Here is a 13,968-nt window from a genome sequence, read left to right as displayed (position 1 = left end):
GAGAGGACCTCAAAATAACCAAAGCTCGGGATTTCAAATCTACTGTACGATGCTGTAGCCTAAACATTTCGTAGCTAAACATTTTATAGATTATTGTGTAAAAAGAACGAGTCAGTGGAGGCATCAGAGTTAAATCAAAGCTCTTCATCAGCTGCTGTATGATCGACAAACAGTTGTCTGTTACTGCTGATCCTCTCAGAGTGAGTTAATAATTGACATCGGCGATCAAACCTTTGAACAAAACAGAGCTGCTGGAACGTTGCTTTCAAAAGTTATCAAAGCTATTCCAGCTCAGCAAAGAACAACAAACGACTATCGCTCGCTGCTGATTAGAGTTAAGAAACTCCCACAGATTGTAAACAATCTTCTTTTTTTTTTTACAGTTCAAGCCAAGAGTGCAAACATCTTGCTAACATTGAAACAACGTTTATTGAGGTCGCCTCGTGGCCGCCCACCTGTGGTAGGTTACCTCAGGGTTTGTTTCGCTCTCATTGCTCTAAGCAGGAGCTCACCTCTCTCTCTCTCGTCTCAAAGCTCACCTGTCTGGCAACCCGAGTCTGATATTAGCAACATTCCAGCAACATTCCACAAGCAATCCATAGTCAGCAGGTACCGAATGCATGAGACGGACTGAACCACACGCAAAGAAGCCATCTCCCGTTACAGGCCCGTGTTTACACAGTCAACAAACAGACCAGGACCATTCCCGTTCTGGGTCCGGTCGGTACCTGGGTGGACGGAGGCCGGGGCCGGGGAAGAGGCCGGTACTGACCCCGCGTCTGTTTTATGAGGCAGGGAGAAATATGTATTGCAGTCAATTGTTGCAGCGAGTTATTATGACTTCAGCTTTGTAAGGGCTGGAGCCACAGTAGAGCACAGTAGAGCACAGTAGAACCACATTAGAGCACAGTAGAACCACAGTAGAGCACAGTAGAACACAGTAAAGCACAGTAGAACCACAGTAGAGCCACAGTATGACAGACTTCACAGACAACATACACAAGTGCACCCTCTCCCTTTCTCTCAGACACCCGCATGCACACACATACGCGCGCGCACACACACACACACACACACACACACACACACACACACATCTCTGTGCTGTAACATTCAGTATCAGGTTTTAACAAGGGCCCAGTAAACCTGTTGGTACCCAGCCATGATGCAGGCTCTTCGTTGGTAGTGATGGAGTGGAAATGATGGATTTCTTTTAGGATACACCAGCCTACTGTATGAGAATCCTTTTAAGCAAGGAAACGTTTACATAATCTAAATTCCTGAGTAGAATAGACTATACTTTTCCACACACACTGTAGCATAGCTTCAGTATTCAAAGCAAAATGTGTTGGCAATCACAATAAACACTTCTGATGCGCGACTCAAGATGTGAGCTCTAACCATAGCCAGGGAAAACAAAATGGCTGCCAGTCTGACAAGACAATGCACACAAATAGCCAACATTGCTTGTAAAATGCATCATGGACATCAATGACTCATGTAGTCTAGTAGAACCAATTAAACTTGTGGAACCAACTTGTTAAGCTTGTGGAACCAACTACTGTAAGCTTGTGTGCACACATACAGAACCAGATAGAGACGCAGGTAAAAAATACCTAAACTAGACCAACTAATCTATCCTGTGTAAGGACTAGTAATAGTAAGGATACACAGTGCACACAAAAGTCTACACTAACTACTTCTACACTAATAGGAAACACCTGCATGTCTATGCCTGTACTGAGACACAAAGTATAGTTTTTTTGTGTACAAAAAAAAAAGTATGTGAAAAAGGAACTGTGGCTAGCACTCCTAGTGGTGGCCTCTGGTACTGCACATGTCACGGGATTTCATCAGGTGGGGGACAGAGGTGCCATCTCAGCCTGGCTAACACATTCCTTTACTCTGACAGACACACACACACACACATGTATGCACACACACACACACACACACGCACGCACACACACACAAACACACACATACGGTACACACACACACACACACATATGGTGCAACAGTACACACACACACACACTCTGTTGGAAACAACCACACACACACACACACACACATAGTACACACACAGTACACACACACACACACACACATTCTGGACAAACCTAGTTGCTTCAGCTGCTGTCAACAGTAGCGACCAGTGACCAGCTGATAAAAGGGAAATATGTCCCCCGCCAGAGTCCAGGACGTGGCCAAAATAGCCATGACATGAGTGGTGACCTCAGCTGACCTCCCCTCTCTGACTGATGCCACAGAGTGCATGGGTACGAGGACAGGAAGGTTCCCAAAAACCCCCCTCTTCAAGAGGTCCAACCAGGACCCTCCCTCCTGAGCACCTGTTGGACTTATATTCTGCTACTCATGCACTTTGGCTTCAGCACTAGATTATGTTCTTAGTCACTTGTTCAGGAACGAGATGCACTTGTGAGTTCTGGCGAGTCGTGGTACACTAACTACCTACGGTAAATGCAATTATTGGAACTCGCTTTGGATAAAAGCGTCTGCTAAATGATTGTAATATAATGTAATGTAAAGGTTTACTGGAAAATATATCCAAGTGTGGCAGACTACTACGGAAGAGCATTAGGGTCAACAGCGGATTTTTTTATTTTATTTTTTTTACTTCTGAGTTTAAAGTCAGAAATTCTGACTTTTTTCTCCGAGGTTATTTCTGACTGTTTTCTCAGAAATTCTGAGTTTTTTTTCTCAGAAATTCTGACTTTTTTCTCAGAAGTTATTTCTGACTTTTTTCTCAGAAATTCTGACTTTAAAGCTTAATTTTTTTTTAACTCAGTTGTTGGCCCTAATGCTCTTCCGTAGACTACAGATATTTGACTATAGCCCGAGTTTAAATCATTACCATCTTCGAAACATGTGGACCTCCTCCAGGCTAGAGTCAGTCCCTGGCCAGACCCTCGGAGGGCGTACCGTACGCATATCAAATAGTTGCACCGAGTCATCATTGATTGGTGCAACACAGATAATCAGCCAGCAGAGTCACCTGCAGCGGGTAATGATGCGGTCGTACCGGGGAGGGGGTGTTCACCGGGAGGGATACGATGTTCCGTCTAGAGATGTGACGAGTGCTTACTCAACAATAAAAGAGGCTGATCTTGCCTCTCTGAGCTGGCAGCGTTAAGCGATCACTAATCCCGCGCCCCACCTCATGCCACAGACCACGTCGCTCAGACAGATGTGAAACGGCTGGGAGATGCTAAGCTAATGTTGCTACTGCTGAGTAATTACTGTAGAGGGAAGGTATAATGAGTTTGTAGACCTAGTGTTAAATACAAGAATATACAGGCCTGGTCAGTGGGTGTGGTATGCTAACGTGGCTATGCTAAGTGCCCGTTTCCTTTTTGGACACATTTTTGTAATGTTTACGGTCTCGTTATGCAAACTATAGCTACTGCAAAGGAAGCTTCCAGAAACTATGCCTCTTCTTCTCTACACTCCGGCTGTGGAGAGATTTCCAGCACCACACACGGTTGGTCACAAGGCAGATTAATTTTAGATGCCCCCCCCCGGCTGCAGCTACTGTTGAACGGGGAACAGCGTTTAATGTTCTGGCACTGTCCTCTTGGAGTCAGAATGGCCTTCAGGACAAGCTGAAACCAGATACAGAATGACTAACTGTTTAAATAAAGGATAAAAAAACACATTGTATCACATGTTAACTTATGTAGACAAACTCTTGGCATGCTTATAATGGCTGTGAATGTGTATTTCACAATACATTAGGTCCTATAGTGTCTGAGGTATTAGGGTGTGACACACCCAAAGAAGGTTTCCAAGTCAGAAATGCTATTTTAGACTATTTTTTGATGTTTTTTCCCCCTCTATTCTAGGACTTTAGTTTGCTCCATCACTGCTCGATAAAGAATGTGTGCTTTCTGTTGACAAACTGTTGGAGATCACACTGACAAACTAGAAATCCTAGCTGCATTGCTGACATTGTGTTCTGCATATTACTTGTGTGCATGTGGGTGTGTCTGTTGGGGAGTTTTTGCCCAACATGTACAGAAAGTGCTTATACTGTACATACAGTAAAGTTGTTGGGGTCTGAAAGTGGGATATTTAGCTACATTTTGTGAGCTGAGCAGTGTTCGTGTCACTTTCTGCAGCATTATGATGACATCACTTAACATGATACGTTCCTAAACCTCCACTTGATAGAACCTTACCAATAATAATATTGTCCATGTCGCTTACCCAAGTTGCCTCAAATGTCCATTGCCACCTTTAAGATGTACACATTCTTCCGCAATCCCTTTAATAACTACAGCTACTTAAAAGTATCAAAGTTTCACAAGCTTGAAGTGACTTCACACATAAAATTAGAGTACAGTACGCACATGTAAACGACCTGACTGGAACACAAGCCTTCATAGAAAGTCTGCACACACAAGATAAATGATATCAGTAACTGCCTACAACAATAATTTCCATGGGCTGCCCCTCAAGCTGAAGTCTTTATCAAACCTACAAACTGAATCAACAGGGTTGGCAATCAAAAGAGGAAACCACAACACACACAAATATGAACTGTTTCTAGGTACGTACCATCGGATTGAGAGAGTATGTCCGTTATAAATAAGTATATATTCCAAGATGATGTCCTGAAGCTGGGTTACCTTAAATCCCCCCTGTACGACCACTGAAGTCTATACGTCGCACACACACACACACACACACATTCACAGCACATACACACCCCCGCTCCACCCATTGGAACCAGCCCAACTGGACAGTGCTGCTTAAGCCCCTCCCCTCCCCCCACCCCCGCTCAATGGACCAGCCCAGACATGATTGGCCAGCGAGGGACGACAGCCCATCCGCTTCTCATCTAGCCAGGAAAAGTCAACAAGACGCGTCATTTTCCATGTGAGAGAGAGAGAGAGAGTGTTGCGGCTGGTTTGGAGAGAACGCGTGTATATGTGGAGGAAGTAGACGTTTGGTCTTAAACACGGCCTACTACATACAGGGTGAGGGAAGGGGGTTTGTAAGAAGCTATATGGTGTGTGATGGAGTGGTAGGGAGGGTAGGGCAGAAGTAGCTTTGCTTTCGCAGGCCTGTTTGGCAGACGCTGGGCGTGTCTGGTACACTCACTGCTCAGGAATCTGGGCTGCAGAGCGACTCGACAACAGAGAGGAAGGAGGGAGAGAGAGAGGGATAGAAACAGAGAGAGACAGAGAGAGAGAGAGAGAGAGAGAGAGAGAGAAATCGAACCACATGCAGCATCTAGCCCAAACCACACCCTTTATACAGAGATTTATTACAGAGAGAGAAAGAGAGAGAGAGAGACAGAGAGAAAGCCACATGCAGCTTCTAGCCCAAACCACACCCATGTTTATACAGATTTAGAGAGAGAGAGAGAGAGAGAGAGAGAGTCAGAGAGAGAGGAAGAGGTGCGAAGAGAGGGGGAGGAAGAGAGCAAGTAGGGCGGATGAAAGAACTGCGTCTCTATACACCAACTCTCTGGTGGGCTCCTTCTCCCAGACAGGAACACGCAGAGATGTGATGTCAGCCCAGTGTTGTGTAAGAGTTTGGAAAAACAAGGCGTCATTATGCGCCACACGCCACCATTCCACTCATTTATTAACATCTCAACTGATTTGTTAATGGATGAATGTTTAGATTTCAACAAAGCTCAGGGGGAAATTCTCTAGAGTTCTGCTCTAACAATGGAACATATGAAAGGGTTAGTCTGTGGGCAAAACAGACGGGACTTTGAAATACGGCACCCCCTAGTGGCCAATGTCTAATATTTTGAAACGGTGATTAGGCATTGTCTAAACTTCAAAGTGAATTCTATCAGACCTTGGTCATTTACCATTTGAAAATACTGTTAAATACTTGGTTGCATTTGGTTTCCTACTTCAATGAAACCTAAATTGGATCAGTCCCATAAGTACCAACTGTAAGACAAATCAAACACAACTTTTCACTTTACTTTAAATTACTTAATTAAGTAATTGATCCATGCAGCTGACTCTGGTTTGCACTCTATACTTATATTATATACGTATATTAAGAAAAGATGAATGAATATATCTCAGTTTGTCTGGACCAGATGATGAGTACTTGGTGTTGAGTGAAACCCTAGTAGCGTTTAGTCCGATAGTAGGAGAAAGGAGTGGTGGATTCCCAAGGAAACGAGTCCCCTGAGGTTCGTCTGACCAGAATGGGCTGTATTGTATCTGCATTCCACCAAACAAACTGCATTTTTCTAAAAAATATCCTAAAAAGGCAACGGGAACAAGCCACTAACCCCTCGACATGTACAATTGTTGTCATTGGCATTTGGGCGATAAAGTTATTTGTGTTTGTTGAGGGATCGGTTGATCTTGCTTCCAACTTTGTCATGCCTCAATGACTGCGGTAGTATGATCAAATCTCTACAGTAGTGTGTGTGTGTGTGTGTGTGTGTGTGTGTGTGTGTGTGTGTGTGTGTGTGTGTGTGGTTGCACACGCGTGTGTGGGTGGGTGGTTAAACGGATATAAACTTGAATAATCCCTGTAGGAGGAAATGTGTGTGTGTGTGTGTGTGTGTGTGTGTGTGTGTGTGTGTGTGTGTGTGTGTGTGAATGCTTGCGCAGGGTGGGACTAAGTCATTTGGTAACCCTTGGTAACTCTTATCTGTCTTGAAAACCTTGAGCTAAGCCTGCGCCGGGCTCCACCCCTCCCAGGGGAAATAGACCAATCAAACGACTCGCCCTGAGCAGGGAACAAATCAGTGCTGATGGGCGGGGTCTGCTCAGAAGTCTCTGGTGTTTTTTAAGGCAAAACGGACCATGTTATAATATGCTGGAACTAGTGCAATAAGTAACATCGGACATAAGGCTGAATTTAAAAACAACGTATTTTAGCGTGCAACATCTGTTCACAGTCGCACGCTGTGTCCCAGCATGCATCACTGTGCAGAGGGTTTTAATTAAAGGTACTAAAAAAAAAGATCTATAAAAACATGATTATATCCACTACATTGTAGTCCTTCATTCAAAAAAAAAGTCCACTTCCAAAACGGATGCTTTAGGCAGCTTTGGCAGGACATTGTAGATGCAGGGGAAACTCCGCTAAGATCGGACTCAGGGGTCATTCAGTACAGAAGTAGTGTGAGCTCCAGACAGCAGGCACTAGCAAAGTCACGTCTGAGATCCTGCCCATGTGTATCGTCCTGAAGTCCTGTTGACAAACCCAGATACTGTAATATTCTTTATGCGGTCTGATCTTGCATTATAGCCGAGGGCCTCAGGCCGCTAGGAGCTCCTTGATAAACGTGGCGCGTTCTGGCAGGATTGTGTATCACTTGGAGGATTGAAACCAGCTTGGTTTAGTATGGAAGTAGCGTTGGTGCATAGAAAATGCACCATGCAGGAAATTAAGTGCCGTTGCTCCAAATTTCTTTTGATCCCTCGTTTATTGTGCCCCTCTGCCCCAATATTTACAGCACCCCCCTCCCAGGAAATAGTTCCCACAGCCCTGAATTCACTGGAGTGAAACTGCCTTCAGACAGTCTAGGGCTAGCTTGCTCTCGCCCAATCCACATTCCAGCCAAAATACACACAAAAAAGAAACACAGTTATTGTTTGACAGGAAGGTAGGCTACTGTACAACCACATCAAATCAATCCAGCACAAGCAGCAACATCCTTTTCATTGTGTCAAGACCATAGATTTACTTTTAATGAAATTTGTCAGAGAGAGAATTGATAAATTAGTGTGCGACAATAAACACAGGCTGGCCTTTAGTTCATATGAGTACAGTAGCCTACTGTCTGTATAGGAGGGCGTTGGCTGTCATATATGTCTCTACTGTATTTACCACTTAAAATAACACTAAATACCAGCCTGGATAACCGCCCAACCTAAATACACACAAGGAATTTCAATGTCAACACACACAACACACAATGTCAAAACACGCATGGTTGACTATAGCCTAGGTAATAGATGATTGTGGGGAGGGCTCTGGGTTGTATATGTTAATATGGAATAAAATGTATGATTGTTTTTATGTTTGGACCCCAGGAAGAATAGTTGCTACCTGGGTAGCAACTAACGGGGATCCTGTTTACAAATAAACAAAATAAACAAATAAACACACACACACACACGCCTGTCCTGTTGCCCCATCTCTCCCGCCTTCTTTCCCTCCACCCTCTTTTCCCCCCCGTTCTCTCCATCTCCTCCTCTCTGCCCCTCTCTCTCTCTTCCCCTGTTCTCTCTCTCTACCTATATCCCTGTCTCTCCTCTCCTCCCACCCCTCCCCCTCCCTCTCTTTCTGGGTAACTATATTTTACTCAGCTGGGTGCCCCTGTACCGTCTAGGTCGTTATATTTAGCCCCGTACATTCTAGGTAACGTTAGTGTGCTTCGTTGACCCCCCCATCCCCCCCCCCCACCCCCGTTCCAAACCACATAAACACAGCTGACCAAATCCAGCCGTGCCGAACCAATCAAATAGTTACTCAAACATTTTGTTAATAATTAAACACTGTATCTATAAAATTGCTATAAAATATCTGTCAAACTATAAAGTAACGTTGCCAAGGCCCTCTACTGTTCAAATACGAGCTTGGTGTAGCATTTTAGCCATGGCCCTGACGTGTTCAGTTGCTAAAGGCGACGCTCGCCCGAACTTTGAGAATATTTGAGTTTTTGTGAGGATTAGTCAATCAATCAATCAAAGCTTTATTTGTATAGCGCATTTCATACCCAGAGGCAACACAATGCGCTTTACAGATAGTGATGTCAATAGGATTGCTTAGAACAGTATTCCACTGCTAATTATGTCCTTTATATTTGCTCATGTCAAGAAGACTAACCCAGAGCATCTCAATGTACATCTCGGCCCAATGCACCAGAGTGTGGTAAACACACCGGGTTGTGTGAGTGGTTACAAATCTTGCTGGCGTTCTAGCAGTTTTCAAAAACAGCTTTTTCAACCGTGACAGATGAAAATAGGCGTGCGGACTTAATGTCCCGTTGATAAGGGCCTGTGATGTGTGTTATGAATGTTGTGTGTGTCGTGTTCAGTCGAGCCAGAATGAGCAGTAGCCTGCACTCTCAGGTGAAGCACAGAGGCTTGGAAGGCCTCCCAACAGAGGTCTTATATAACCAGGATGATGAATTCACTGAGCGTGTTGTTGAGATCGGAACGCCAGCGGAGCCAAAACTGACAGTGAAGCGCGAAATCTGACGGCTGGGCTCTTTTCTGTGATGCACGCAAACACACACACACACACACACACACACACATTTACAAGAATACATATACAAGAAGAACTAGAAGTGTCGCCCTCCAGTGCATGCTTGAGAAGCCATTGGCATAATCACCTTTGGATACACATCGACTTATACTCAACCATGCACTATTAACACACACACACACACACATTTACAAGAATACAAGAAAAACTAGAAGTGTCTCCCTGCAGTGCATGCTTGAGAAGCCACTGGTATATGGGATACACATCTACTTATACTCAACCATGCACTATTAACACACACACACACACACACACACACACACACACACACACACACATTTACAAGAATACAAGAAAAACTAGAAGTGTCTCCCTGCAGTGCATGCTTGAGAAGCCACTGGTATATGGGATACACATCTACTTATACTTAAACCATGCACTATTAACACACACACACACACACACACACACACGCCTCAGGCTAGTATCACCCATTTCTGTGGGGAACAGCTGTTCCCTCCCGTCACAGACCAGATCAATAGCAGCACGTGGACTGGTCAAACACCAACACCATCACACTGTTCTACTTCACCAGTCAACACCATACAGGCCCACTGTACCGTTCAACATGTCCATGTAAGCAAGTATATAACTACAGACTTGATTTCTGTGTTGTGAGAGAGAGAAAACTACATCGGACTAACAGAGAAAAACTATCTGTATATCGGGCATACATTTTTAGCATGAACTTTGTTCATGTGCACTTGTTTTTTTTACATTCTGTACAGCTATGAGTATTGAGTTACAGTACATATTTGCGGACTGAATTGAATGGATTGAGAAATGCAAAACACCTGACCAAAGGATGACGAGCGTGTTTCATCAGAGTGGACAAAAAACAAGTCTCAAGTGTCACCCCTGATACATACAGTATGATTACACACTACTCTACAAACTAATCAGCTACTTTCATAACAGGGTTGACATACTGTACAGTGAGATGTGTGTACATCCGTGGAGGAAGTAAGACTGGGGAAGCAGCAACACCTTTGTCCACTTGCCAACAGTAATGGCGGTATTGTGTAGCGCAAAGATAATGTGAGGTCACTTCCTGTGTGTGTGTGTGTGAGGACAGTAGCAGATGATGTTGAGCAGGACTGGCAGGCTACAGTGGGAATATGCTTAATATGCCTGGCTGGGACACTGGACCATAACACTAGGGATGTAACAATAACCGGTATGATGATAAACAGTGATTACATTTGATTACATTTATCAAGATCATTTTATCATTAAAACCGTGCTTGATTGACCCGCTTTTTACTCACTGTAAATACTGTCCAGCATCAACCAAAGTTAGCAACAGTCTAAAAGACGCATTATTTTAATGTTAATGCAAAAAAAAGTGCATAGTCCTGGTAATTTTATTTGTGGTTTTCAATATAAAACTTGGATTTCAGCATGTGTATCTGTAGTTTTAGACATTTTTCAGTACTGTGATAATAGTGATAACCGTGATAATTTTGGTCACTATAATCGTGATATGAAATTTACACACGTTACATCTCCACATAACACAGCCCAGAGACTCGTCCTCACAACAGCACAGCATATTATCAGCCTACTGTGGCACGAGGCCAACCTTTAAACACACACACACACACACACGCACACAAACACACACACACACACACACACACACAAACAAAGCGTGACTCACTCAGATAAGACAAAATATATGGAGACACACACTTAACTATCTTGGATGTCACCACCCTCAGTACTCTGACACACATTCACACACACACGTGCGCACACACACACACACACGTTTGCATTTACCCAGAGACAGAGAGAGAGACAGAGAGACAGATAGAGAGACAGAGAGAGACAGAGAAAGAGAGAGAGAGACAGACAGATAGAGAGAGACAGAGAGAGAGACAGAGAGAGACAAAGAGAGAGAGAGAGGGATAGAGATAGAGATAGAGAGAGAGAGAGAGAGAGAGAGAGAGAGAGAGGGATAGAGACACAGAGAGAGAGGGATAGAGACAGAGAGAGAGAGAGAGAGAGAGAGAGAGAGAGGGGGATAGAGACAGAGAGAGAGACATCTGACTTGGGTTAGTGCCAAGAGAACTTTTCCCCGACTTGCCTCCCGTACATACTGTACACAACGCACACACACGCGCCTCATGTGTCTCTTATTAAAACACGCACGCGCAACCGAACGCACTTTATGATCACTCAAACTCCCACATATAAAAACAAACGTAGACACAGAACGTTGCAAGACAGAAGTTGCACATCATAATCACACTCTCTCTCTCTCTCTCTCTCACACACACACACACACACACACACACACACACACACAGAACGTTGCAAGACAGAAGTTGCACATCATAATCACTCTCTCTCTCTCTCTCTCTCTCTCTCTCTCACACACACACACACACACACACACACACACACACACACACACACACACACACACACAGAGAGAGCGCGCGCGTGCGGTTTGATCCTCACCTGCTGTTCCACGGCCACATCCTGAAGGCCTTGGTTGTCTCTCGGACCGCGGATCCAGCTGAACAACTGGCCCATGATTGTGTTTGCTGTCTGCCTGCGTGAGTTTGCTCTGCCTCCGACTGCCTCCGCCGAGTGTCTCAGCTGGAACACGCTCCCATGCATCCGCGAGGGGAGGGGAGGGAGCAGGGGGTGTGGCGGACAGCCGGGATAAGGGGACGGAGCGAGTGGGAGAGGCATAACGGTCGGCAGAGACCCGGGGCTATTAAGGGAATGCTGTTGACCGTGACGCCCCGACTATGAAGGGACACATCTGAGCCGGTCCTCGGGGGAAGCGGATACGGCCAGAGGTGTGAAACCCGGCTTCAGAAAGTAAAAATACTTAACCGTGTGTGTTAGCCCCGCCCATGCACTACACCACCTGGTTTCACTAATTAGGCGAGTCCCCCCATATCTGGCGGAAGAGTTGCGCTGAGCTGGGTTTTATGGTGTGTTCGTTTGTGGTCGGAGGTGGCAAGTGGCAAAATACCTACCTCCGACCTGTGTGCATTCAGCTATATACCATTATATCACAGTTACCTAGTTATATCTAGTGCATTCGAGCAACTGGGGGCTGAGAAACATATCCGAATTTGCGACGAGGAAGTGCGAGTTCATGCAGCGTTTTATTTAATAATTCCTAGTAGCAAGTCGCAATTTCCCACCTCCCAGTTATAAACGAACGCACCATAACACCTCCAGATAACTGCGTGTAGGCTATGCATTGCGGCTCATCGTCTTGCCTCATACCGCACACACTTATACGGCCACAAACATTCACACACAGAGGAAAGAGTCGATTTTAAAACACACAAACGCACAAAACCAAACAACAAAGGTTATCGAGACTGAGACAATGCGCGTCCTGTAGCCACTGTGAATCAATGTCCACCAAATCAATAGGCCCAGTAGGCTAGGCTACACATTGACAGGGGTAGGGAATGAGATAGCAAGTGATAGGTTGCAACATGACTAGATCATTATGCGGAGGAGTAGGGTGGGTCCTCACACTGCTGTTTTATATTACAGCCATCTCAGCTGTTTGCCAAGTGAGGTCAAGTTCAATTTAGACTGGGACCTCCTAGCCCCAAGTGGCTAATGCTAACTGGCTAATGCAGTGCAGTGAATGACTTGGAGGCTATGAAAGGGACATAGAATATTCTAATGACACAGAACTAGTTGCAAGTTCAGAACAAAACAGCATGAATCATGGAATTGCAACATCTAGTGTTGGGGTCGTGTAAAGGTCGACAAACGGTAAGGACTGGATGCGTAGAGACAGGAAGTCACCTCAAGCCTTCATCTGACACATTCCTTAACTTGAGCAAACAAACTTGACTTTGATGTGTAAAACATATAGCCTATGAGATGTCATGAAATCAACGGGAAGTTCAACCGGTTGTACAAGTTATACAAGACGGGACAGTGCAACTCCTAAGCTACTGGGAGGTGGCAAAAAAGTATCCTACACTCCATCTCTAAGAGCCATACCTAGACCTACAGGAATCCATGACCTCTGGCCCTTTGCATAGCCTAGTGTTTGGGTGGGGTTAGCAGACAAAGCTAATGTACATCAAGTGAGTCATTGTGAATGAATCTGTTCTTCAAGACTTAGAGCAACTCACTGTGCTTTAGGCGACCAGTTTAGGTGTAGGCTAGCTTAGTTGTAGGCTCACTTAGGTGTAGGCTAGCTTAGGTGTATGCTAGTTGTAGTGTAATTTAGGTGTAGGCTAGCTTAGTTGTAGTGTAACTTAGGTGTAGACTATCTTAGGTGTAGGCTAGCTTAGTTGTAGTGTAGCTTATTTGTAGTGTAACTTAGGTGTAGGCTAGCTTAGTGGTAGTGTAACGTAGGTGTAGACTATCTTAGGTGTAGGCTAGCTTAGTTGTAGTGTAACGTAGGTGTAGGCTAGCTTAGGTGTAGGCTAGCTTAGGTGTAGGCTAGCTTAGGTGTACCTCCGTCTGAAATCTTGGCCCCCACGTACCCCATCCCACCTGACCAACTGCCATCTCACCTCACTCCTCAGCGCATGGTGATGGCAGCGGTACAAACAGAGTAGATTCACATGACCGAGGTTGTGAAAGAACCCGCAACATGACACTGAACCAACCTGGCAACCCAACACGGTCTCGGACCACTGCTCAGGGAAGGAATACGTAAACACACAGAGACGCAAAAGT

General features: G+C 44.9%; 1 protein-coding gene across 9 annotated transcripts in view; it reads right to left on the bottom strand.

Annotated features, from left to right (window-relative positions):
* The window catches only part of cast (calpastatin), a 44,953-nt gene extending 33,072 nt beyond the window's left edge, over positions 1–11,881 (bottom strand). For 7 of the 9 annotated variants that reach the window (XM_084445204.1, XM_084445205.1, XM_084445207.1 and 4 more), the window contains exon 1: positions 11,755–11,881. In XM_084445204.1, coding sequence (XP_084301330.1) covers positions 11,755–11,829 — 75 coding nt within the window. In that variant the 5' untranslated portion in view covers positions 11,830–11,881. Of the gene's footprint in view, positions 1–4,581; positions 4,715–11,754 lie in introns of those variants that run through there. The other 2 variants (XM_084445206.1, XM_084445211.1) reach the window with 1 other exon arrangement.
* Positions 11,882–13,968: the final 2,087 nt, after the last annotated feature.

This window comes from Borostomias antarcticus (assembly GCF_949987555.1).
Source record: "Borostomias antarcticus genome assembly, chromosome: 11".
Classification (NCBI taxonomy): Eukaryota; Metazoa; Chordata; class Actinopteri; order Stomiiformes; family Stomiidae; genus Borostomias; species Borostomias antarcticus.
The sequence above is the reverse complement of the archived record's forward strand: the minus strand, read 5'-3'. Positions and strand labels throughout refer to the sequence as shown.